The sequence below is a fragment of the Gadus morhua genome, chromosome 13 (genome assembly GCF_902167405.1).
Source record: "Gadus morhua chromosome 13, gadMor3.0, whole genome shotgun sequence".
Lineage (NCBI taxonomy): Eukaryota > Metazoa > Chordata > Actinopteri > Gadiformes > Gadidae > Gadus > Gadus morhua.
This window is the reverse complement of record NC_044060.1, coordinates 20617826-20644414: the sequence shown is the minus strand read 5'-3', so window position 1 is coordinate 20644414 and position 26589 is coordinate 20617826. Positions and strand designations below refer to the sequence as shown.

The window sequence follows — 26589 nt, the reverse complement described above, 5'->3', positions numbered from 1 at the left end:
CGCAGCTAATGAGCCTACATGATTCGTGCGCACCCTCCCCCCCCGTGGAGGGACTCGTCCAGAGGGTGGAGGTGGTGGAGGAGGGGGTGGAGGAGATGCAGGTATATGAACAGAGTGGATCGGCAGCACGGATGAGTTGAATCCGATTCCAATGAAGTGGGCAGGATGGTCTAGCGGTGGTTAAGGTTCCGGGCTGGATTCTCAATATCCAGCGTCTACCTGTAGATGCCCCTTCAGAAAGATATCGCACACCTCTCACTGCTCATAAAGGACATAACAAATATTTTGTTTAAAGCAACTGGTCGATTACTAAATAGAAACAGCTGCTGGGAAACAGACATGGTACAGAGACCAACAGAGACAAAATAACCAGATTAGAATGAAAGTGATTTACAATGTTCACAAACCTATGCACGTGTTTACTTTTCTTTTAGTTTTAACGCTCAGGAGACCATGTGACACCCTCCCTTCGATCTCGAGATGGATGACAGTCCTATCGGTGCTGCGGTCCGTTGAAGAAATCGGTTGGGAACATTGTTTGCTTTTAGAATGATCGTTTAATCAGATTTGGACGAAAGCAGACTTTGAGTGATGGCTTGGTTTATACTTGCGAGCATCAGTCTGGTAGGACTGAAGCCATCAGAGCCAGTGTTACCAGATTGGGCGGTTTTCTGTCCAATCATAAAAGGGCTGAAAGAAATGTTGCTGGGCAGGTGGATCAAACTGTATCACGGATCATTGAGTTTGTATGTTACTTAACTACAGCTTGTACACAGGTTATAGTGTAATATTTATAATCATATTACTAAAGGGAATAGCTTTGCACCACCTGCCTACGTTTTTTTATATTGACTGGCATGTTTTGACAATGAGTCATAGAACCCGTTTACCTGACTACTCAGCAATATGCTTGTCTTTGCCTAGTGTGTGTATGTGCATGTGCTTTTGTGTTAGTGTGTGATTTTGCTATTGAGTGTGTGTGTGTGTGTGTGTGTGTGTGTGTGTGTGTGTGTGTGTGTGTGTGTGTGTGTGTGTGTGTGTGTGTGTGTGTGTGTGTGTGTGTGTGTGTAATGTGTATGAAAGAAAGAGAGGGAGAGACCGAGAGAGAAGAAAAGAGTGAGAGTGAGAGAGGGAGCAAAGGCTTTTGTTCACTTTGACAAACTGTCAGATCTGAAAGACAGTGGCTGGCGCTGGGTCTGACCAGGCGCGTGCCTTTATGGCAGATAATGGAGCCTGACTGTATTGCCACTGATTTGATTGGCAGATACTGATGTGTGTACAGCTTGCTGTATGATTACCTTAGGAGCAAAACAAATACTGTATTTGGTTGACAATTAGCCACACTTTATCGTTGGCTGATTAAAGAAAAAGCAAATATATATATAATATATATTTTAAATAAATAACATTAGATAAAGTGATTTGTGGTCTGAAACAGTTGTATGCAATCTCCATTTATTTGGGACTTGGGTTCACAGGCCACCTTACGCCTTGATTAAAGAAATAGGCTGTTCATATTTAACTATGTAGCAATGTCAATATTTGCATAGCATCAATATGCAGCCTTATATATGGGCTAGACAAAATGTATTGATTATTTTGTATTTATTACGCAGTATTACACAAGTCATGTTGAATTGAGGTGCCACAATATAATGTCAAGCGATACAGCCTGCTCTGAAAATAGCCAATAAAGGCATTAGTTCTATAGGTATTGTATCCTTTGTGGTAATGCTGGCCTGCCTTGTCCCAAGATGAACTTTCTTCCCTGACGCGCCTGTGCTCTGCAATGCAACACCTTACCGAGTAGGAGGGACGAGTCATCAAACCCTCATCGTCGTGTGCCAGCGTCGCTTCAAATCGTAATAATATTTTTTTTACGGATCATCGGTATTTGAAGGATGACTGTCAAACAATTCGTCAGTAGAAGCTATACTCTTGCAAATATCTATCGAGACTTTTAAACCGAGCCAGGCGGTGATTGGGCGTCTAGCAGTCACGCGGTGGTGTGCGGTCGCCGTGCCCTGCCTCGAGCAGCACTGAGCTCCTCCGCCACAGCTCGAGCAGCGGTTCAGTCTGGATCCTCCGCGTACAGCCTACAACAATCACTCACAATTGCAGGAGCCCCCTTTTCTTCTTTTGGAAGATAATTCTTCACCATGGGCGACAAAAAGAGCCCTACCAGGTAACCGGCCGCATGACCCGGCGTGTTCGCTGTCGATTTGTGTATGTTTTTCGTGAATTGGTTGCCGTGCGGGGCTTGCTATTCGGATGCTTTCTCGAGGAGTGTTTCTCCCTGCCTTTTTCAGTCCGTACGCCAGATCGGGCTAGAATAGTGCAGTCACTATGGCGGCTTCTCGCTTCGCTACAACCACTCACTTAAGAGACAAAGGGATTTTTTTTTTGTAGGACACGTCTGGCATCTTCGAACATGTTGAATCACGTCGCTCTGTCGGTGTCTAATGTCAACGTCGAAGAGACATTGTACGCGATTCATGTTATTAGCCTACGTGCTAAGCCTCGAGCTGAACATTTGTGCCTCGCTCGCCTGCGCGCTAGCCTAGCTCGCGATACGATCAAACGCGGTCGACTGAAGCTCGCTCTCCTCTTAAAAGCCCAGTGTGACGAGCGAGCTACAGTAGTGGGGACCCAAACCGAGCATTAGGGAAAACGTGCCTATGCCTTTTGTCATGCTTTGGGGAGTGGGACCTTGCAATTAATATTAGGCAGTGTCTATTTTTTGCTCGCTAGATCATCCTCACTTCATGTCAAACCATGAAATGAAGCACTAACTTGACCTTTTTCTAATTTTTTATTCCCAAGGCCAAAAAGACAAGCAAAACCGAGTGCCGACGACGGCTATTGGGACTGTAGCGTCTGCACCTTCAAGAACACCGCCGAGGCTTTCAAATGCAGCATCTGCGATGTGAGGAAGGGCACATCCACAAGGTAACGTAGCGTCTCGTTTTTCTCCTGGCTGGCTGCAGCATTGCATCGCAATTTATAGGAATGACAACTTTGATCGACAGGCTATTTGTCGTTGGGCAATGGGGTTATTGACTTGTTGATGGACCATCTGTCAAACCCCTGGCCATACGACCATGATGATTTTCACAGTCGTATCAATATACAACAAACGTTACAGCCTCGCCAGCCATAGAGGGGGGCTGGGATGGGGTGGGGTGTGGAGAAGGGCCCCTACTTCCCGATGGCTGTACACGGCGTCAGTGCATCGACAAGCATATTGTTAAGGGGGGAGGTCTGTTTTTTAATGGACCATCCCGATAAGATGTAACCGAAACCCTACGCCTAGCCTACCTGTAGGATTTTAGTATTACCCTACCTGTCATGGGGTTGACTCATATCAAACCGGACTACACCTGATGGATTGGGAATGACGGCAGGCATGTCTGCATGAGTTTCAATAGTGGAGATAGATTTTTCACGTTGGATTACAAATGAGATATAATAATGTGTCAATTAATCAGCTCTTAATTTATGTTGTGTTTATTGATGTCTATCATATTTCCTTTAATTTTGCTCTTCATTAGAATCATTCAACATTCTCAATGCTAGTTATTTCCCCGTCTTCTTTAAGTGGGGCATTTCCAAAATATATGACCTCATGTTAAAGAGAAGTGGCGAAGTGAGAAAGTTTGTGCATTGTGTGATGTGTCAGCAAAGGACAAAAAAAAACAACAACCACGCTTACAGGAACTCAAGTTTACACCGTGTGTGTGTGTGTGTGTGTGTGTGTGTGTGTGTGTGTGTGTGTGTGTGTGTGTGTGTGTGTGTGTGTGTGTGTGTGTGTGTGTGTGTGTGTGTGTGTGTGTGTGTGTGTGTGTGTGTCAGGCAATGAGACGACTGAGTAATTTGTGGGTGTGTTGGCGGGTCCCCTAGCTCTACTCTTCCAGTTGTGGTGTTTTACTATGAGTGTCTGGGCTAGCAACTCTGGAACCACAGATGGGTGGGGGAGGGAAGCGCTCCCCGGTACGCACCAGGTTTACTGAGAATGTGAAGGATTGGGCTCCATGTTTGTTTGGCTCCACCCCCTCTGGGCTGTGATCTTTTCCGAGCAGTGGAGTGTAGATTAAGCCTGGCGCAGATCATGCCGGCTTAAGCGCGACAGCCTCGATATACCGGCCACGGCTCAGATGCCTCTATTTGGTAAATAGGACTGGCATGTGTATGTGCGCAATATGAGCAAAGAGCGTGTCACACTTCCTCGTTTGATCCAAATAGTTAACCTTTGAGTGATGTCAATTGTTGGCTGTTGCATATGTGTGCGTTATTCTAATGAGGACTAATTGGTCCTCTTCCCTTTCCTTTTTGATGCATTCCAGCTGATCATGGCGCAAGCAGCTTGCTCTCAGGTGTGTGTGTGTGTGTGTGTGTGTGTGTGTGTGTGTGTGTGTGTGTGTGTGTGTGTGTGTGTGTGTGTGTGTGTGTGTGCGTGTGCGTGTGTGTGTCAGTCAGTCATCTGAGGTGTTACCTTCAATTGGACTGTGTTCATGAGGCCATTACAAATCCTACTCTTAATTACCCTGTAATGGCTGGAATTCCTGGTGGGTGACGATATGAAGATTCTTCACTCGACTTTGCACTCTGCTTCGCGGAGCCCTGCTTCTGCTGTGTTTGTCCAGAGCTAGTTGAACTCGTGTGTTGATCCTCGCCAAGTTTCCGTCTATAGTCTTTGGCACTCAGAGCAATGGTTGTGTAAAGCGTTTTCACGGCCGGCCTCTTGTGGTTGGTTATGACATATGTATGCAACATGAAAGGCTCTTCATCTGTTGTAATAGTTGTCAGTTTTAACATGTAGCCTTTGTGCGTCAAACTTGCTAATGTACACGTGTGTTTTGGCGCTCCGCTGGCAACTAGAGGGACCAGTGGCCGTCTGTCGTGTGTGTGTGTGTGGGTGATGGTGACAGTCCTAAGCTGAAGTCTATTGGCAGCACAGCAGTCAGTCCCGCCATCCCACTGGGAATCCAATAGGCTCCACTGTTGGAGAGCTGCAGGTACTCCCAGGAAACTCAAATAGACTTGGAGCCGATCATCGATGGCATGAAGATAATCCCTTTCTAAGTATTTCTGATCGTTGCTACATGGAAAGTATCCATGATTTGAGGATAAATTATTTGTACACCCACAAAGTATGTAGAGTAAGTAGTAGGGGTGCAACCAGTGCTTAATTTGTCCAGTGGGAGCTCCCGGAGCGCTGAGGACGGGGTGCGGCGATTGTGGACCGGGGGGGGGGGGGGGGGGGGGTCCGTAGCGATTGTTGACGGAGGGGGGGGGGGGGGGGGGAACCTACGAACTTCAGTGAGGGTTTCTTTCCATCTATACACGGGTGTACGCCTGCAGCACGGGGCGCCAAAGTACCTATTCCCCACGCAATGTTATGTCGTACTTCATCGCGGAGCGCGCGTCAGAGCTGGCGGAGCGCGCGTCAGAGCTTCCGGAGCGCGCTCCCCCTTGCTCCCCCTCAAATTAAGCACTGGGTGCAACGGTACACAAAAGTCATGGTTCGGAATCGGTACATACCTCGGTTTTTAAGTCATGGTACGGTACGGTTCATGGTTAAGGGAAATTTTTAAAAATACTGCTTGTTTGTCAACAACGGAGAATGGCCGTAGATCAGCAGCAATGAAAACACCAATAAACTTGGTTATGGCATTTGCATTTCTGAATTCCCAGACAGGGGTTGTTGAAAGTGTCGTGAGCTGGGTTGGCACGGCTCGTTTTTTTCCCACAGGAACAGTGATAGTAACACCTGGATGGTGCCTGGTCAAATGCGTGTGCTAGGGATGTGCATTTCTGGCAAAAATTCGATATTCGTTGAGAAGTATTCGAATAATATTCGAAAATCGCTCAATCAAGAACCCCGCACGCACGCACCTCGGATACACGCACACACAATGACACAGGGAGAGGCTTTTTATGATTTGTATGAAACCAATGTCTTTATTTCAACAACTGCGCCATCAACATTCAACATCAAAATTATTTCAACTTCGGCTTAGGCAGATAGACCTACATGCAACAAACGGATCGCTATTTATTTATTTAATTATTTATTTATTTTACTGAACACAGCCTCCATGACGGTGAACTAGACACGTCAAAAATATAACTTCACACAGTGTTTCTTTTACAATTTATTTGACAAAGTCGTCGACGTTGCTTAGCAACCGAGGACGCTTTTCACCACCAGAAGTTGTGAAGGCCCATGCAAGTCACATTCATTATTCGATATTCTAAGTGACTTTGACTATTTGACGATCGTTGCCCGCTATGTACGCCACATTTACGTACCGCGGTACACCTCTGTAACCGCTCCGAAGTGCCTGTACCGTGACGGTTCGGTACAAATACGGGTACCGTTACACCCCTAGTAAGTAGTATCAACCGCTTATCATACTTAAAGAGACCGAAGTCTATTAGATCTTCTAGTTTAACTCTAACCCACTTTGTAATAATTTAGAATGTTACGCCTTGCCACAGGGTTAGGTGCTTTGTGTGTTTATAAGTGTGAAAGTTAAAATATGGATTAAATTAGGCAAACTGTAATTGTTTGTCAAAATTGGGATACCGAAGCCTTAATAAGTTCATCCGCACACAAGTCCAGCCCCCTCTCCCCAGGGCTGGCTAACGAACCTGATGACACAGCCGGCGTTGGTGATGTAACGAGATACCAAAGTAAGCTAAATCTAGCCCGTGCCCCTCTTACTCTTAAACAACAGGGCACTATGCATTCTGCACCTGACCCCTCCTCCCCTCCTCAGCTAATCTACAAGTCAAAGTAGCTGCTGCAAGTGCTCCAGTCGCTCTTGTCGCTCTGCGCCCGTGACTTCTTTAGTAATTGGAGCAGAGTCTGTCTCCCCCCTCGCACACGGACAGGCACACCCAAGCCCGCACACACAGGGAACCACAGGCACACGCATGAAGACACTCTCACTGCATGCACGCACAAGCACACGGACCGAGAGAGAGCATTCAAATGTTTCTCTTTTTTGTGGCACCTGAACCCGATGGCTGTGCGAACGTGACACCACGTGGGTGGCTGTACGGCGACCGGTGGCTCGGCAGCGTTTTGTATTCACCTCAGGCAGCCTCCCCCCCAGGGCCTCGGGAAAAACCATTAGAAGCCCTCTAAAGTTGATTGATGGTAGGGATCACAGGAAGTGGAGGGGTACTACCATTCTTGAAAGCCGCGCGGTTATCTGTGCTGCTCTTTAGTGAACAGTTGCCTAGCATTTCAAGAGGTGTCCACCCACTCTACCGGAAAGGCTGAGCAAATAAACAGTCAGCCTCTCAGGCGGCCGGCATATTGTTGTCGTTTGATCAAAGGTGACTGCATTGTCGATTTGATAGTTGGGTAATATGGATGTATGCTTACTTTTCTCGGAATTGAACAGGGAAATGGAAGCATTTGAGACATAGAAGACTATTTATACAGAAATTAGTTTGATAATGGAAACTTTCGTGCACATCAAAGACAAAGAGTGGTTTCGGGAACAGGTCATGAATCAAAGAATAACTTTACACATGAAGAATCATTTGTTTTTAAAAGTTATGAAACATCTGTTTTGATATAGTTCCTCAGATAAAGGCTGACTTTGACTTTAAGTGAGTATGGCTTTTCCTAAATTCTAGTAACATCTTGAGTGTTCAGTGCAGTCATTTTTACAACTAGGTTTGACCTTATGTGACTTTGTTGTAATTGTATTTTAATAAGATATAGTAATGCGGTATTAAGTCAATGATTAGCAAAATCCTACTGCTTACATTAGTTACATTTTTGCCAGGGATATATTTTGGAAGCAATCTCCCTCATCTCTTCCAGCAATGTGTTCAGTGTAAATATTAGGACTAACGCAAAGGCTTACTTTAAGGGTTTGGATTCATGCCACGTTTTCCAAGTGATTTTCACAATATTTGTAATTAGAGCAAACGCAAAGAGACAGGTATTCAATGCATTGATTTGTTCCGATAGGGTTATTTATCTTTATATATATTCTGTTATTTACTGTAACCTATTTAATTAAGTGATTTTAAGTTCCTTACAGCGAAAACAGATACACACTATATGAGCTTTTTGGGGTTAGGATCTTGTGTTAAATGCATGTATGCTGTATGCTTGCATGTCGCAATGTGAATAATCAGTAGCGTTTGCTTTCACTGAAGAGCCATTAAAACCCTGACACAAAGGATTCTGTGTATCTGTCACTTTGCACAGGGAGTCACAGTAATACTGAGAATTGAGCCATAGAAACCCGTTGTAAATTTAGTTCTAGAGTGGACAATACAAGTCCCCTCAATATGGAGCCCGCTTGTTCAATGAGCCATCAGCTCATTCGCTTGAATCCTTGAGGTTCCTTTAACCTGGATATAGCTTTAAAATGTAAAATGCATTGCTAATTTGTGCCTCACTTTGCTGACGTTGCTGCTTCAAGTCTAATGAGCTCAGACTGTTCCTTCAACATTTCTCTTCGATCTAGCTATTTTTATTTGTAGGATTAGAACTGTTTATTTATTTGGTGTTGCACCAACTTTTTTGTTTTTGTTTTAACCACGAGATAATGTTGAGGAGAAAGTGTTAATCCTGGGTCAATAACAATGACGTGTGTTTAGTGTGGCTGCGTCTGATTCATTTCAACCTGTGTATTCTGCTGTCACATTAAGGCAAATTGTCTTGGGTAATGGAATTACATAAGAGGGACATGCTGGTGCACTCCATTAGTAGCTGCACCTCCTTGCCTTTCTCTCTCTTACCACACATAGGCACAAGCACACCTAGTGCAGCCCTAGCTCAAAGGAAACGGCTTTCTCATGCAGCAGTATCGGCATCTGCACTCAAACTCAAAACACACGTGGCCAGCCCGCTAATCTTTAACATGTTAATCGTTGGGATTTAAGAGTTCATGACTACTTCATGGGATTAAGCGCAGAGGGAGTGATAAATACAATGGCTAATTTGGCATTGGGACAAAATGGAAACAATAGAGCAATGTAGAGGGAGAGAGTTGAGAAGGGAGAGATAATGTTGGCTCCTCCTACGTTGGAGCGTGACGGCGATCGTGGGGAGCGATTCGCAGAAAACCTGAAGGGCAGATGAGGAAGAGGACAAAAAGTAAGCAATTGTCGATGTAGAATCACTAACTGAAGGGTAGGGCTGCTCGATTATGGGAAAAATCTAAATCACGATTATTTTGGTCAATATTGAAATCATGATTATTCAAAGGATTATTTTTGAGTTTGAAAACATGTTGTATTTATTCGGCATGAATTTTCGCCCTTTAAAAAATACACAAAATGGTCAAAAAGAAAATGTTCCAATCTAAAATAATGTAAAGATATGTATCCAGCTGTTCTGCCCTTTCTATAAATAAATAAAAATAACTCTTATGTTTGTTTGACACTAAAATCATATCGCGATCAAAATTTGATTAATCGCCCAGCCCTACTGAAGGGCAAAAAAAGCCCTCAGGAAGAATTAGTGTGTGTGTGTGTGTGTGTGTGTGTGTGTGTGTGTGTGTGTGTGTGTGTGTGTGTGTGTGTGTGTGTGTGTGTGTGTGTGTGTGTGTGTGTGTGTGTGTGTGTGTGTGTGTGTGGGGTGTAAGCAGACGTGGAGTGAGAGCCATGCTGGGCCGCCTCCGTCTCCCCTGGCAGAGCGCGGTCCCACACCCTGCGGTACCGTTGTCCTCCATTAATGCATACGATCAAGGCTCTACTGGACACAGTCTGCCCGTAGGCATCCATTAGCACCATGCCCCTTAAACCTCCAATCGGCTCCTGAGTGACGTGTATCTGTATCCACTGCACGTCGCTGTGCATCAAAGTGTCTGACAGATGACTCAAGATAATTACATTGTTGGTTTTTTTTGTGTGCCCTTTTGGATTGGGATAGACCCGCTGTTTCTCACAAACTCATTGCGTTCCAAAGTCAGGTTGTGTACAAAAGTACAGTTGAGGTTAAAAATGGCAGTGGGAACATGTTGGCCGGCCCTGTAACCCCTGAAAGCCAGGCTCCAAGCCCTCACCCCAAGTGCCTGTCAAATGGGCAACAGTGATTGTGAAAGGCTAAAGTCAACGGTAGAGTCTGAAAGATGCAGGAGCCATGGCAACATCCCTGTTGTTTTGTACCTGGGTAGCATCAGAGTTGTTACTGTACTTTTGGATGTTTCAGTGATGTTGCTAGGTACGCGTCCTGCGTCCCTGACGCATTAAAATCTGAAAGGACGCACTAAACTCACTATCCATGCGTCCCGGGGACGCATCTCATTTTCCCCATGAAAAACGATACATTGTGAACATTAAACAACTCGTATTTAATCACAGTAACTGGCCAAAGAAACCTTCTTGTGAGCAGATCGGACAAGCGCTGTTTCAACCCACTGCGCATCTACTTGGCGCAGACGTGATCCCCTGTACAAAGTATCGCGACATGCTAATTTAGCCGCTACCAAAACAAATAGCTCGTCACCGCTGATTTAATTTCAACAATTAAAAATACGAACTTCATAGTAAATAAACCCACGTTTCCACTGCTCGATGCTGTGCTCATTCGTGTCGAATGAGCAAATCAAACAGGATTTTTTTGCAATCCTTCTGATTGAATATATGTACATTTATGACAAAATCGTGAGGACTAGGCTTGTGACAGACACACACACACACACACACACACACACACACACACACACACACACACACACACACACACACACACACACACACACACACACACACACACACACAAATGTGGCGCTCGCGCGGTAATAGCTCATTGGCGCCACCTAGTGATCATTATGTGCAAATGCACAGCCTCTCATTAAAATGACTTAGGGGTCATTTGACCCCTCTTGCGGCGCTAGGAGTAAGTAAAAATGGCCCGGCGTTTCTAGTGTTAAACATGAACGGTTGAGTACTCCAGCTCTAACCATATCATACCACCATCAAGGAGTTTAACACTATTAATTTAATTTAAGAAATAGAATAATAATAAAAAAGAAACACATTTTTTAAACTGGGGAATCGACTCGGGACCCATTGAATTTCTCAGGGACCCACCCAACTCGCCACCTGTGGGTCCCGGGGACTCACTACATTGAAAACCTATCAACATCACTGATGTTTTGTTGTGTAGAAAAACCTCACTAATGGATACATCCTCTTGGCCATTTTGCCGGAAGACCATGAGGGGGGTTGGTGGGTGCCTGGAAGGAAAGGTAGCTGTTTTCAACTGATGTGACAGGCTGCCATATCGTTCAACAGCAAGTCAGTCTCCTGAAGGGCTTGTCTTTTATCATTGTGCCACTACTCTACCAGAAATTAAAAGTAGAAGATAAACAATCGTTTCCGTCCATCTATTCCTTTGCAAACCAAATTGCCCAAGATGTTGACACAACCCTAATATATCTCTGCAGTTGTAACGGCTCAGATATTGTTCAGACAAAAAAGACTTTGCAATGTGGGTAATTTGATTTACTTTAATAGGACGCAGTTGGCACCAAATTATTACATACTTTTGCGTGTGTGTGTGTGTGTGTGTGTGTGTGTGTGTGTGGGTGTGGGTGGGGGGGGGATGTATATTTATTGGCAGGGGACTGAGCTAGGCGGTAGCCCCAGGCAGTTCCTCAGGTGCTTCTCTTGGGCTTTCATTTCCCCAGTGCTGTCTTAACCCCCTCCGAGCCTCAGACGGCTAGAGGTGACGAGTGGCTCCGTGTCACCCCCAGACACAGGTCAGAACCGCAGTGTACCCCTTTGGGAGGCGGTGGGCCAAACCAGAATCCCAATTCCTGTTTTAGCAGCAGCCTTGCTGCGCCGGGTTGCGCTCCGCTCAACCGCAAGGTATTAGGAGGAGGAGGGGCGGAGGGCTGCTCAGAGACTGTGTGTGTGTGTGTGTGAGAGGAGTGTGTGTGAGAGGAGTGTGTGAGAGGACTGTGTGTGAGAGGAGTGTGCATAATGATCAAGGCGCGGCGTGGAGATGTTGACACGGATGAGTGCGTGCCCGTGTTGCGTTGCCCGCGGTAACACGGTGCATGGGAGTTGCTTTGATCAGCCGGGGGCTGCTTCGGGTCAGACGGGCGGGACGAGGGGGGTGGGAGGCTGTGTCGTGGGACGTGTCCTCCGCCGGCTTCTCTCTGGCGTTAATGCACACGGGGATCAGAGGAGTCTCGGAGCCGGCACCGCCGACGTTTCCCAGCGCGTTTATCGGGAGAGGCTGTTCGTGTGAGTAAACGGGAGGGAGATGTTGGAACGTGTGTCGGCTGACCGCGCTGCTGACTTAGTGTTTTTGATGTGTTTGTTGTCTCCCGCTCTCTCTCTATCGAATGCTTTTTCTCCATCTGCTTGTGTCTGTGGTTGCATTACACCAATCAATGCATGTACTGTTTCCCTATGATAACAGAATGTGCTGTATACTGTTTTTCTTTTTCTTATTAGCAGCCAATTTCACAAGCCGTTTCTTCTGTTGATTTTTGTTGAAGTATAATTGGATCAAACCGCTTTTGCGAATGCGACATATTTTCTTTGCACAGGTTTGCTTTCCTAATCTGTGCTCGCTTAAGCGTGTAATGCAGACTTTGTTTACCAAGATGTCATGTTTTAACAGACTTCCACTTTATAGTATCACTTGCAAAACAATTTACACTTTCCTCTTATGTGACTCCATGTGCAGGAGAAGATAGAGGCTTGATTACTAACTGCAAAACCGTGTTGTTTTACAAAGAAGCATACTACTTCTATTACGCATGATTTCCACCGGGGACGTAAGCGCCGCGGAACGGTTGCACCGCGGTCACCGCTGCTGATCGCTGCCACCCTAATGAAACCATCCCCACCGGGCGCCCTGCAGAACGTCTCAGCAGCGTCCCAGGAGCGGCACGCCGCGTCGCAGCGTTATCATTCCGTAGCACTTCTATTTTTGACCTGAGCCGTTGCTGAACCGCGTCAATTTCCACAGAGCAGATCGAGCCGGGCAGGAAGTGAAAAAGTAAAAGCCATAGAGCATCCGGTCATTTTTCTAAATAAAACACAATACTCCGCTCATGTTGCCTATCACAACTTCACATCAACATTACGTCATGACCGGTGGCACCAGGTCAGCAGTCAATCAATCAAAGGGTCTCAGAGGGTCGGCAACATGGACGACGAGAGACTGATTGTCGAAGTGGAGCAGCATAGAATAAATAATGAATTAATCCTCCTTTTTATAAGGACAATGTCAGAAAGGACAAAGCGTGGCATTTAATTGCAGTAGTTTTGGGAGTGTAAGGTGAGTACATTAGGTTTAGGTTATCGCGTGATCTCGCATGAATACGGCTGGCTCACAAGGCAGCGCTACGCTGCCGTTACGCGCCCGGTGGGGATTGACGCAGGGCAGAGTTCGCAGCCGTTCCGCGGCACGTATGTCCCCGTGGAAATCAGGCGTTAGCACGGTGCGATGCCTTGTTTTTTTCGTTTGGGTTTCTAATAGTCCGATTCCGTCACAGCACCAGTGCCGCTATCGCTCTGTGGTGTTTACATGGCCACTTATATCATCCCACTTGTGACTTAAGCAGACTATAATCAGCTCCATGTTAATTCACTCTGTCTCTCTGTCAATGTCTCTCTTTGTCCATGTTTCTCTATCCGTCTATCTCTCTCCCTCTCCCTCTCTGCGGCTCAGCTGTCTGCCGCTGCATTTACTCAGCTTGGCAGGAAATAATTGCTTGTCCTCCAAACAGCACTTCAATAAAAGAACCGTGTTAATGAGGGCTTTCCTGCGCCTCCTCCCGCTTTGTCTCTCTCCCTCTCTCCCTCCCTGGCACTTTGTCTCTCTCGGTCTCTTGCTCGTTTCTCCCTGCTCTTCCTCTCTCCCTGTCTCTCTCTTGCTTGCTGCTTCTCGTTCTCTCAAGCTAGCACACTCGGCTTCTCTTCCTCTTTCTCTCTCTTGCTCCAACGGCCTCTCTCCCTTTTTATTCTCCTTGCTCACTCAGTCTTTAGTACCCTCTCGCTGTTTCCTAAACTATGCTTGCTCATGTTTGACCTGTCTCTCAGCTGTGTGTATCACCTCCTATGAAGCCCCTTTATAAAGGAGGCCAGTGGCTAACGGCTGCTCCACTGCAGGCAGGTAGTTCAGCGCAGAGAGGAGGCAGTGTTTTCCCACCCAGGGGTTATTCACGGTGGGTGTGCCTGGCCAACTGGGGCTGCCGCCTACCGTGTGTGTTTTTGTGTGTGTGCTGTGGGGGGGGGGGGCTTTAAGGTGTAATGGCGGTTATTTCGGCACCTTTCCACTTTCCGTTAAGTGGGCGAGCCAAGGAGGGGCCTGTCAATCAGGTCCAATTGTGGTGTGAAGAGGAATGTAATAGTCTGTTTGCCCTCACGGTGGGGTGCCGTTGGGTAACAGCAGGCAGCCTCTAAGAACGTTTTGGTGCAGAGAGCATAGGAGGCGGGAGGAGGTTCATCGGCTGGATGCCTGTGCTTGCTCTTTGACCCACTCCCTGCATGGGATACATATTAAGTAGGGCACATTATGACTGGTAGAATACACTCCTATACAAACACACACACGGTTATTGTTTCTAGGGCTGCCACACAGCCCAAACACGGTGTCAGGAAATCGTTTTTTTAATGTGTAAATATGTAGTTATTTACTCTTTCCTTTAATGAGTTGTCGTCAAGGCTCTTGGTGTTCCATCTAAGACTGGCATTCAGGTACTAATTTGAGGCATGAACCAGGTATCTCTTTCGAATGAAGACTGACTAGTTACTCATTCACCATCTCAAATTCCAGTTATTCGTCTGCCTTGGAATCAAGATTGCATTTGATTGCTTTGGACGTTGGAGTCCGATTGCATGGGAGTGGTGTTTTAATCCCCATACCATTGGTGCCGTTGCTCTACTCTGTTCACAGCCACCTGGCCAGGTGATCGTTCACAGCCCCACAGTGGAGTCATTATTCATGTCCCCAGTGGGAGAGACACCTTTATGTCTAATGGAAACTGAGGGCCCTCGGCCCTCCTGGGTGCACCTGTGGGGAGGACGTGATGTCGCCAAGGGCCCTGGTGAATAAGTGATGGGCCAAAGAGGACGGACGGGACTATCATGCCAGCTACAACTCATGGCCGGCGTGCAGCTGGCACTGAATCACTGCTTAACTACCTGGGCCGCCCGCGTCGCGCCGCTCCCTGACACAAATCTCTCCATCTTTGGCCAGGGTCCCTGCTCTGGCGACGAGCAGGAAGGGGCGTGCTGCCTGTTGGCATCTTCGCCTGCCAAGCAGAATGATTTCTGATACAGTCGGGAGTCGGACGTCATCCGCGCTTAAAGACCTCTTCACGCATGTTCCGCCTTTCTGCCACGCCTAACATATGATGGACGCAGCAGCTTCTATTTTTGTGTGTGTGGCATGCTGTTGTGGTTCATAGATCTGTTGAAATGTGGCAGACTTGTGTGAAAGTCTGCCACTTTCAATGCATACAGCCCGTGGGAGCATTTGGCGCAGGATTAAGGAGATGTATAGGGCTCATTGGCAGCTGCCAATCACAGAGTGACTTTGGGGTCTCCTGGCGTTATGTGTTTGACGATGTAAACATGAGTTCTCTCTCTGGTAAACATCCCTTCAGTTTCCTAGAATGCAGCCCCAGTGAACACTTCAGAGGAGGCCATGATTGGTTGCCAACTGTCAAGCTGTGCGATAGATATCTCCCCTGTTTTGAGGCGTTTTCTTTTGTAGCCTTCTTGGAAAAATTAACACAAAATGGGCGCTGGGCACTAATTCAATATTATTGTTTGTTTTCTTTGATTGCTTTTGTATGGTCATTGGTCATGAATGATTATGATAGACTTATCTATGATGCCCAGTGTATTGTCTAATTTAATTTGAATAAGACGAGATGCCTTGGTTTTCCCCATAGGCTATGCAATGACCCTCAGTCAGATTGTTTGGAACGGTAATTTGTGTTCATAAGCACATTGAAATGTATAGATTGTGTAGATTTCCCTGGGATCGCAGTGTCGTGCAGTGGCCCTGTGAAGGGCCTATCCACTGGTCCTGGCCGACGGCTCTCTGACGCACAGCCCTCTCTGCTACGGGGACGGGCTGGGACGCTGGCCCCAGAGGGGACAGCTGTCTCTGCTGCTCGCCTGCTGGAGGGCTTCTCAACAGGCACCACAGCTGGCCTATTCATTTCAGCGTGGCGCTAACTTCATAACATGATGATCCATTATGAGCTCATTGATCATCATGTGATCGGCAGCCCCTCCCCCCCCTCGGGCCCCCTCTCCCGCACGCTCTGAAGGAGAGGCACTGGGGCTAATGGGCTCGGACAGGCTTGATGGAGCATGGTGTGTGTGTGTGTGTGTTTGTGTGTGTGTGTGTACACGGGGGAGGAGAGGTTAAATGTTAGAAAAATACCACATGGTAACGTGAGTAATTGAGATTGACAAGCTTCTATGATGAAATGGATGGAAGGGGTTGTGGTTGTAACTATTTCAGTAAAAAAAAAAGAAGAAATTCCAGGGTCTGGAAATGTAAAACCACACCAGGGATTTCTTATCTCTTCTGAAAAAAAAAATAGTTTCTGCTTTCCACTCTCACACAAATGCACACGGGCGCTCACACAGACGTTGACTTGTTGATCCAACATAGCGTGTGGGTGCCATTTTAAAGCATAGAATTATTTCTCGTATAGATCATTTGAATGAGGAACATTTTTGGGATAACGGCCTCTGAATACATCCACACAAAATTGTAACTGTTAACAGTGCTTTTCCTTTTAAAGAACAAGCACCTATGTGTATAGAAAAGCATCTAAATTGAATACAACATTCCAAAGTCCAACAAACGAAACAATCTCTCAATTTGAAGGCGCAGCCATGGCATCCACAAGGCTCTCTGCATTGATCCTCGTTAAGATGCGGGAGCACGCCTTTCCCTTGTTGTAACAGTTTGTGTTTGTCCTAGACCACCTCCCTCCTGTGGCAATGCCAACACTTTGTATTCATGAGGTGGGCTTGATGCTCCAGAGGTAGCACTTGTTTGTCTGCTCCGCCTAATGCCCTGAACCAGACAAACCTTCACACACAGAGGTTTCCCTAACTCCCGAGGCCTCGTCTGACCAGAGGACCCTCGCGCTGGCCAGCAAACGTGTGAGGCGCCGAGTCCCCTCCCTACACCGCCAGTAAAGCATGAGTCCTCCCCCTTGTAGGGAATCAAGATAAACTAGCCTAAGCAGACTGTGTGTGTGTGTGTGTGGGGGCTGGGCGATTAATTACATTTTGATTTTAGTGTCAAACGAGCAAAAGATTAACATAATCAAGTTTTTAGATTATTATTATTTTTTTATATTTGTTTTTTTGTTTTATAGAAAGGGCAGAACAGCTGGATACATGTTTTTATATTATTTTAGATTGGAACATTTCCTTTTTGACCAGTTTGTATGTTTTCAAACTCAAAAATAATCCTTTGAATAATCGTGATTTCAATATTGACCAAAATAATCGTGATTTTGATTTATCCCATAATCAAGGTGTGTGTGTGTGTGTGTGTGTGTGTGTGTGTGTGTGTGTGTGTGTGTGTGTGTGTGTGTGTGTGTGTGTGTGTGTGTGTGTGTGTGTGTGTGTGTGTGTGTGTGTGTGTGTGAATGCTTGTGGTTTGGTCTGCTGGACGTGCCGGACTAGTCCTGGCCTGTGATTATGTGTTTGCTGGCTGCGGCGGTCCTCTCTCTCCGTGTCCGTTCATCGGCCTTATTCACCTGGCTGCCATCTTGGTTCCGACGCTTGCAATAAGAACCAAGGTGGAGGTTAGGCATTGCTCTGTGGGCCGCTTGACTGTAACGACGGGCCAGTTGGTGGTGGTTTGTCGGGCTTAATTAGCTTCATTAACTTGTTTATTAGCGTGGTAAGTGTGATGTTGGAGTGGAAGTACAGAACGATATTGGATTTACATGATGTTTGCACCGAATTTAAATGTATAAATGTTGTTGTATTACATAACTTGCCTCCATTAATTAATCATGAATTAATATAAGTGAATGTAGTAATGAGCATAAACAAACAATTAACGAGCATGAAATCTTAAAGGGAAAGCTCAATCTCGTCTCCCTTCAACATAATTTCCTAGTTTTGGTCATGCCAATGACTCATATGTCACCACACTTTGTCGAAAAATTTGTGTAAACTGGTACCGCGATGCATTGGTCACATGATTAACCACATTTACCTCATCATGAAAGCCTGAAATGGAGTCCAAATGAATCCTGCAAATGAGCCAAACGTTTGCAATACAGGACATCTGCAGGAACCTAGAAGCATTCTTGCAGAAACCAGGGACTAAATTATTTTTATATTCACTTTATTTGTTTTTTGTTCACTTAGACATGTAGTAAATCCCATAGCCTCTTATTACATGTATAGAGGTGAACTATACTCCTAGAAGTACAATTATCGCTATCTGTAGCAAGTATTGACCATCCCTCTGGATAGCATTCGGTGCTTCAAGCCAATGTTTAGTTGCAGGACCTTAATAAAGGTGCAGTTTTATTGATTCGTCGAACTTCCTCAGCGATTGTCTACTTATCAAACAAGTCTTCAAAACACCGATTTTTTTTTTTTTCAAGAATGAATACAGTTATCATAATCCCCCGCATTCACCCACTGCTATGCGCTCCATTATTTTACAGTTGAAGATCAAACTTGATGAAAGCATGTATTCACTGGCTATATGAGGTTGGGGGTTGAATCCATCTGTCCTTTTTTCACTGCCACAACTATTATTGGAAAAGGCAGCATATTCAAGTTATAATGGATAGTGGATGCAATTTGTTGATCCAATATTTCTCAGTATTTCTCCCTATTTTGTGTTTAATCGTTATGTGCCCGTATGCCTGACCTTCACGGGTCTTAAGACCGCCGTGGAAACGGCAGTCAACAGAGGGCTGGAGGAATCCTTGATCCCTGGAGAGGTTGTTCCTGGGATTCAAAGCTCTGGGTCATTTAGGTGGAAACGTGGCTTTTGTCTGCATTGTCACTGGAGCCGTCATGGGTCGAAATGCATTAACCCCTACCTGCTCATACATAGCGTGCTTCAAAAAGAACTGAGTCACTGTGGATAAGTGTCTGCTAAATGACTAAATATAGTAGACGGAGCACAACAAAGAATTGCAAATTGCCATCTACCACGCGTCAGCCAGGTTGTCTGGGGCAGCGCTGAAACGTCTGCTGGGTTTTTGAGGTGGAGTGTAGCTAGCTGCTATGGAAACGTGGCAGAAGTGCATGTTGAGCAGGAAGGCGAAAAAGAGATCCAGACACAAGCGGCCACTGGAGCTGTGTGTTGTGACACGCGGTAACACAAGGTGTGTGTGTGTGTGTGTGTGTGTGTGTGTGTGTGTGTGTGTGTGTGTGTGTGTGTGTGTGTGTGTGTGTGTGTGTGTGTGTGTGTGTGTGTGTGTGTGTGTGTGTGTGTCCCTCAATGCGCAGCGGTGGGAGCCGGTGCCCGTCAGCGGGCCGGCTGTCCCCGTGTCCTCGCCGGTGACAAATGGGGTCAAACACGGCGGTAATCAGATTAGCGGGACTAAGTGACACGCTGCAAATGTCCCACCTTGTGATCCCCTTTATTTATTTTATTACAGCCATGAGCTAATGAGATTAGTGCCCTCCATCCCCCCTCCTCCGTCAGAGCTGTGGCCCAAAGGTGCATCAGTCCTTCCAGTAGCGGCAGTTCTCTTTCCGCTCTGCCTATAGGTTGTGTGTGTGTCTCTGTAATCACAAGTGCGCGTGTGTGCACATTCACGCGTGTAGGTTTGTGCGCTCATGCCTGTGTGTGTGTGTGTGTGTGTGTGTGTGTGTGTGTGTGTGTGTGTGTGTGTGTGTGTGTGTGGAATCAGCCTCCACCAACCGGCTAATCCCCCCCCCCCCCCCCGGTTTCCCCATCACAGGAAACCCAGGATCAACTCTCAGCTGGTGGCCCAGCAGGTGGCGCAGCAGTACCCCATGCCCCCGCCGGCCAAGAAGGAGCGACGGGAGCGCAGCGACCGCTCGGACAAGGACCGCCCCGACGGGGACGGGGAGCGGGCCGACGGCGAGGGCCCCGGCGAGGGCCCCGGCGACATGGAGGGCCAGCACCCGGGAGCGGAGGGCCGACCATACGGCGAGGGCCGCCCGGAGGCTGAGCGCCCGGAGCGGGTAGTCCCCAGGCCCGAGGCCGAGACCCCCGAGAAGGACACGGACAAGGAAAAGGAGACGGGCAAAGACAAGGAGAAGGAGAAGGAGAAGGGCAAGGAGAAGGGAGACAAGGACAAGGAGAGTCCGCCCGCCATCAAGGACAAGCCGGACCGGGAGAAGGACATCAGCCTGGCCGTCACCAAGAAGCCCGGCAGCAAAAAGAACAGGTCAGTGTCAAGCCCCCCACCCCCCCCCCCCCCCTGTTTAATGTGCTGGGGGCATAGGGGAAAATCGAGTCATGTGAAAAAATAGTATTTTTACTATGATGTATTTGCCAATATTCATTTTGCATCTGCTATTTTCTGTTCTGTTCGACCACATTCTTCAAAAAAATGGTTCCCATCCCCCCACTTTGGTTACCGAACAATGCTGGTCCCTACTCCAGCCCATTCAGATGTTTATTCCACGTGAAGCATGTGACTCATGTGCACTTCTCTGGAAGCCCAACGCTTGAGTTATAGCCTGCGTGACGTGTGACCTCAACAACCGCTTGGCTCGAGTCCACATACAGGATGTGTTTTTTAGACTTTCCTCTATACTTATTTCCTGCGAAGTGTAGATTTGAATGACGACAGACGACGATCGACTCCGGCTGGCCGCCCAAGTGTAATGTCACTAAATGCCACTCTTCAGTCTAACACGAGATCCGACACGTGGAGTCTTTGGCGTACGTCATGCCTGTGTCGCATAGCTTCCATCTCAGCAAGACTAGTGTTGGTGTCATAATACTGGTATTTGTTCTGGTGTTTGACTCTTCCTTGTTTATTTAAAAGCAGAAATTTAACGTGGTGAGTGTCTTGTTTAGGGACCAACCTCAGTGGATTGTACACGGCTACAGACTCTCCCATAAGGGGTTAGGATATGCCTATGGAACATCCAAAGAAGTCCAAAGCCAATAGAAAATGAACATTTCAGTTCATAATTATTAATATTTTGGAGCACACCCCAAAAAATAAATAGATTATTTTAGTCTTTAGTGCGAATGTATTGGGTCGTATGATTTTCTTCTTCTCCTTTTTTTGCTGGCTTTGCACATGACTCAAGTGACTTTGGACGTAAACATGTAAAAAATAACTCATCTTTCCTGACACTTTGGGCTGAACCAAAACATGTCACATTTCAGAACTCACTGAAGTTCGAGAAACAAAATGTCAGCCTGCCTCCTGATTGTGAAAGCAGCTCTATCCGACTCGGTTGTGAACTACTTTTAACTTTCATATCAACTTTATTTTCTTTCTTTTTTTATTCATCCTGCAGACCCAAGACAGACCACCAGAGCCCACCCAGCGACAAACACAGCATACAGTCTGGGAAGTCTGCAACCAAGACCAACAAGACCAAGACAAGTTCCCACATCTCCAGGTACGGCCATGCAGTTAAATCCCTTGTAGATCGAAGAGACCATGCCTGGCTTTAAAAGCACGATCCACCTCACCTTTTTTCATCTTGGATAAATAAAAAGTCCTGCGCCGGCAGAGCGGCCAGCAGCCGCGGCTGGTGCTAAACCCTTTGGTGATGATTCACTCGTGGTCCTTTACACTCCACACACACCTACGCTCACTTTGAAGCCTCAATCTCTGACTGGTGGTGTGTCACCGGCTGAGAGGAGCCGTTAGGCCCTGCCTCCCCTGCAGAGGGTCTTCCTGCTCGCAAGACGCCCATAACGTCATGCCTTAACACCTTAAGGCATGTATATACCGAGACCCCGTAGTGTCATTTCACCATTGGTCGGACGGGTAAACCTATTATTCACTTTCTCTGGTCGTTTAAGTTTGGTCATGGAACACTTATTTTGAAGCTGTTCAAATATAGATTGTATACTTTTGAATGTCCTCAGCCACAGTTGTAAGTCACTTTGTATTTATTTATTTATTTATTTATTGCTCCACCTAATCGCCCTCCCACTTGCGACCCTATTAAAGGTCCCATGGCCTGCTACTTTATGGGTGCTTTTATACAGGTGTTAGTGGGCCCCTAATACAGTACTTGAAGACGTTCAAGAAATTCAGCCTTGGTGCCGAATTACAGCCACTACGAGCCAGTTCCACAATGAGCTCTCAACAAACGTGCCGTTTTTAGAACGTGGCTCTGTTTACAATGGATGTATCGCAATGGCGAAGCGCACCCAGCCTTTAGCCATGTTCTGTAAATATCTAGAACACTCCGGGTGCTCCAGCGGGAGTCCTGGAGCTCTATATCTAAATAATATAATATTATGCATAGATATTTACATCATATAATATATATTACCACGGCCAAAAGCTGTGTGCGCCTCAGGACGATATTATGAATCTCAGATGACTGCATCGGGTTGTCCGACGACTCTGGTTCATCCACTTCAACATCAACTTACGGTGGTGGTCCCTCGGCAGCGGTGCTCCGGCGGGAGACAAGCGTGGGCAACAATCCCTTAACTACTCCATGTCGCAGTTGATGTCCTTCAGGGAGTCAAAGCCAAAGTTCCTTTCCCCCAATTCCTTCTAAACCGTGGCTGAGATAACCCCCACTACGAGTCTCGTTGTGGAAATACCAGAGACGTCAGAGAACCCGACGTGTTATGTGCCATAACACCAACAGCAGAACAGTTATCCAAATAACAAAAGTGTACAACACTTGCATTACAGTGTGTGTATTCACTCACTCACTCACTCACTCACGTGGCACTTGCACGGTCGTAGCTCATTGGCGGGCCAAATTCTCTTGCAGAGAAAGGTGAGGTAACTTGGCCCCTTATGACGACATATAGGGCCGAGAGCGTCTGAGCTTTCATTTTTCCAAGGTGGAGCAGGATACATAGCGCTCATTTTACACCTAGTGTCATTTCTAGTCACAGTGGGACCATAAGCAGGCTGGGGGAACTCGTAGTAATGTTAGAAAACCTCATAAAGCTTCAGCTGATGTGTAATAAACGAATATAATGTACCCAGAATGCGTGACGGTGTTCCTCCATCTCCACCCGCCCCAGGCCCAAGCTGAAGAACGTGGACCGGAGTACCGCCCAGCAGCTGGCCATCACCGTGGGCAACGTGACGGTGATCATCACAGACTTTAAGGAGAAGACGCGCTCGTCCTCCACGTCCTCGTCCACCGTCACGTCGTCCAGCGCCGCCTCCGAACACCTGCACCAGAGCTCCGGCTCCGAATGCATGGACAAGGGCTCGTCCCGCGCCTCCACCCCCAAGGGGGACCTCTCCGTGGGGCACGACGAGTCGTTCTAAAGGTGGGGGGGACGCTCCACCTTTAGAACGGACAGAGGGCGGCACCGGAGGGGTGGTCCCGACTCCCCGACGTCCTCTATCCACTTTGACCGTCGACTCCCCCTCCCCTCTCCTCCACCTCCCACACCTCCCCTCCACTTTGGATCCCTAGAGCCCCCCCCCCCCCCCCCCTGGGGTGGACTGACGGGAACCCGCCGGATGGAGATGTTACCATGGCGGCAATGGAGAAGCCATCAGCCTGCTCTGAAGCGAGCGAGTGGATTTCAACCCTCCCACCCCCCCCGTGAGCCGAGTCGTCCCAGGGCGAGCCCCTCCCCCCCCCCCCCCCCCGTGGTAGCATCCAGACGCTTGTATGTATTATTTTTTATCCGTACGTGGATGTGAGGCCATTTCGACTCTTTTTCGTCTTTATTTCATTTTGTAAAGAAGAATTCTCCACTGTGCACAATAACCATCATTAATAACTTTTAATATCATGATATCCCTTATTTATTACCTGTTGCACCTGTATACTATTTTATTTTCTATTTAGTTTTTTGTCGTTGAAGCTTTGCTGTGTAGTTCTGCCAATCGATAGCTCCCCCCTCCCCCTAAGTGTTTTCTTTTTTTCTTTTTGTTTAAAGATGTACAATCCTCAATAATCTGTCACATACGCACACACACACACACGCACTCGGACAGACACACACTCACACACCCCACTGGTGCTAGATACACTGTGAAGCGTTTTTTCTTTATCTCCAGACCTGGGCTCAGGGTCCGACCACGCAGGACCCCCTTCTACTCTTTCCATACCTCTCCCTCTACCACGGCTGACCTTTGACCCTGGCTGTTACCTCTGGGCAGGCACACGCAGGGATATTTATAGTTCAACCTTGAGTCAGATGGCTCAACACCAGTTCAACGACCCCATTTAAAGATTTTAGTTTTGAGCTACTTAATCTGGGGTTCTTTCGCTAAGGGAGTACTCCTCCCCTCCTCCTCCTCTTCCTCGCCCTTCTCCCTCCTCCCCCACCTAGCGTGGGCTAGTATGTACGTGGGGGTTAACACTACAGGCTGTTGACGGGCTCTGCCTTCCATGGATACTCAGAGTGAGCTGTGAAGGCCCGGCCTTGGCCTTTCTGAAAGCCCGGCTCCCTCCTGGTGGTGCGAGTGTGTAAGGGGAAGGCGGATGCGGGCCGGTCCCCGCTGGTACAGCCCTGCTCTAGACCTGCGATGAGCCTCTTGTTCTAGAGGTGTTGTAGGGTTGCAGCTGTAACGCACATCCATGGCTGCAGTGGTCAGCATAGAGCCACCACCCACTCTGACACCTGCGAGTAGGCCTGCTTTTTAACTTTCTTCTCAAGAGCAAAGAACTGATAGCCAATGAGGTTTTGTTAATTTGCTTATCATCCTTATTGATTTTTATTTAAGACTCCATTATGTGATTTGAAGGCCATACGTTCGACTCCATAGACGCGCGGCGCTCTTTGAATCGATCGAAGCGAGAGGTATTGATTAAGGGTTTTAGATCTCCTTCTCGATGCTAGACCAACATTTCCTTTTAAACTGTATGAAATTGTAAAAAGAATAAATGTGTATATGATATCTTAGTTTTATTTATTGAAGGACCAAAGGAATTTCACGATGAACTAATGCATAGACGGATGAATCAGTAAACAGTTTGAGATGCAATTATCAGATGTGTGCAACGGATACGCAGTTTAAAATAAAGTTTAATATAATCCACGCAAACTGTGTTCTTATTGTTCACTCCCCCCTCTGCGTCAGAGCTAGCCAGCGAGTGGACAAGCACTACCAGAACACAGCCCATCCCCCTCCCGCTCTCTCTTTCTCTTTTGCTCTCCCTCATCTCACCCTCGAACCCATTGCCACAGCCAGCATAAGATCCTAAAACCATGACGCCCCCTCTCCCTCTTTAAGTGGCCCAGCTGCCCTTTCAGACAAACTGCTGGTAGGGTTAAAGCAGACACCGGCTCCCCCAGAGTCGCCCCTTTTGCTCCCCCATGCCCCTCTGGTGCTTGACATTGTGCATGTGAGCGGAACAAGTAGTGGCGGTGGTGATCATAAGCGTGTCTGTGTAAGCAATGGTTTTTACGTGCTATGTTGTTAATTGATTTACGTTCTATTTACCTATGGTCAATATGTAATTATGTATGTTTTGTTGCATACTAGGATACAGCAGGCTTTCTGAGCCATGAGTTCAGTGGAAACCTTGTACACACTGGGACACACAGGCTCAGAATGTGAGGGAATATATTTGTCCGATTTGTTTTGCGTTACCCTGCTTTGTATTGCAATCCTATTTAAAATGGGCCAGAGAAGCCATCTTTTCACCTGCCTTATCTGCAACCGCGTTCACCTGACTGTCCGAGAAGGGTTTGTTTTGTTAAATTATTGACAAATGGCCATTTGCGGAGTATATACGAAAACTGCAAATGTTGTAAATAGAATTTAAAATGGTCGAAAAGGTCCAACACTATGAAAAACGGCGACGAAGCTAAACAGTCTTGTTTGTTTCCCCCTCCCCGATAACCCTCCCTTTTTCCTTCCGCGCAAGCAGTTCTGTTCTTGTGTGCGACCAGTAACCTTAATTTACTGTGTAAAGATGGTTACATTTTTTAGCTTTCTTTGTCAGAGACCCAAATATACGATGCTCGTTTACTGACTGTATAACCTTGACCGTGAATTTCCAATTAAGTGTACTATATGGACTCTTCTCACTTTCCTCCTATAACAATGTCTTGTACAATGCTTTAAACAGTTATTGCTTGGTAAAAAAAAAATATGAATTAAAAATGTACATTGAGGGACAGTATAATAATCCATTCTTTGTTTACTCCTGTTTTGGTTCCTGTTTTGTTCTGTTTTCGCTGTAACTTTCTAGATGATAATGTGTCATTGTTTCCCCTTGTTGACATGGTCACATTATGTTTGGGAACATGTGGGAATGTATGAATCCTTTTCAGCTCATCACTGCTCCTGGTCAGGCTTATGATGTTGAATTACTACACGTTTCCTTTTGGCATGTGCACGAAGTTGCGCTTCTAGGCTAATCTTTATCATTTCCCCCCCAACCCCTGCCCCCATTTCCGCTTCAAATAGAAATGTCTATTTATGAATTTTGCTTGTAGTTTTTCACAAATAAAATTGTTAAAGTTATCTA

The 26589-nt window shown here is 46.7% G+C and overlaps 1 protein-coding gene across 1 annotated transcript; it reads left to right on the top strand.

Moving 5' to 3' along the window:
- Window positions 1–2009: 2009 nt before the first annotated feature.
- Window positions 2010–26589, top strand: rybpb (RING1 and YY1 binding protein b). Its single transcript, XM_030374803.1, has 5 exons — window positions 2010–2185; window positions 2824–2949; window positions 19920–20372; window positions 21463–21567; window positions 23171–26589. The coding sequence occupies exons 1-5, from the start codon at window positions 2160–2162 to the stop codon at window positions 23421–23423; spliced, it is 963 nt and encodes a 320-aa protein (XP_030230663.1). The 5' UTR covers window positions 2010–2159; the 3' UTR covers window positions 23424–26589.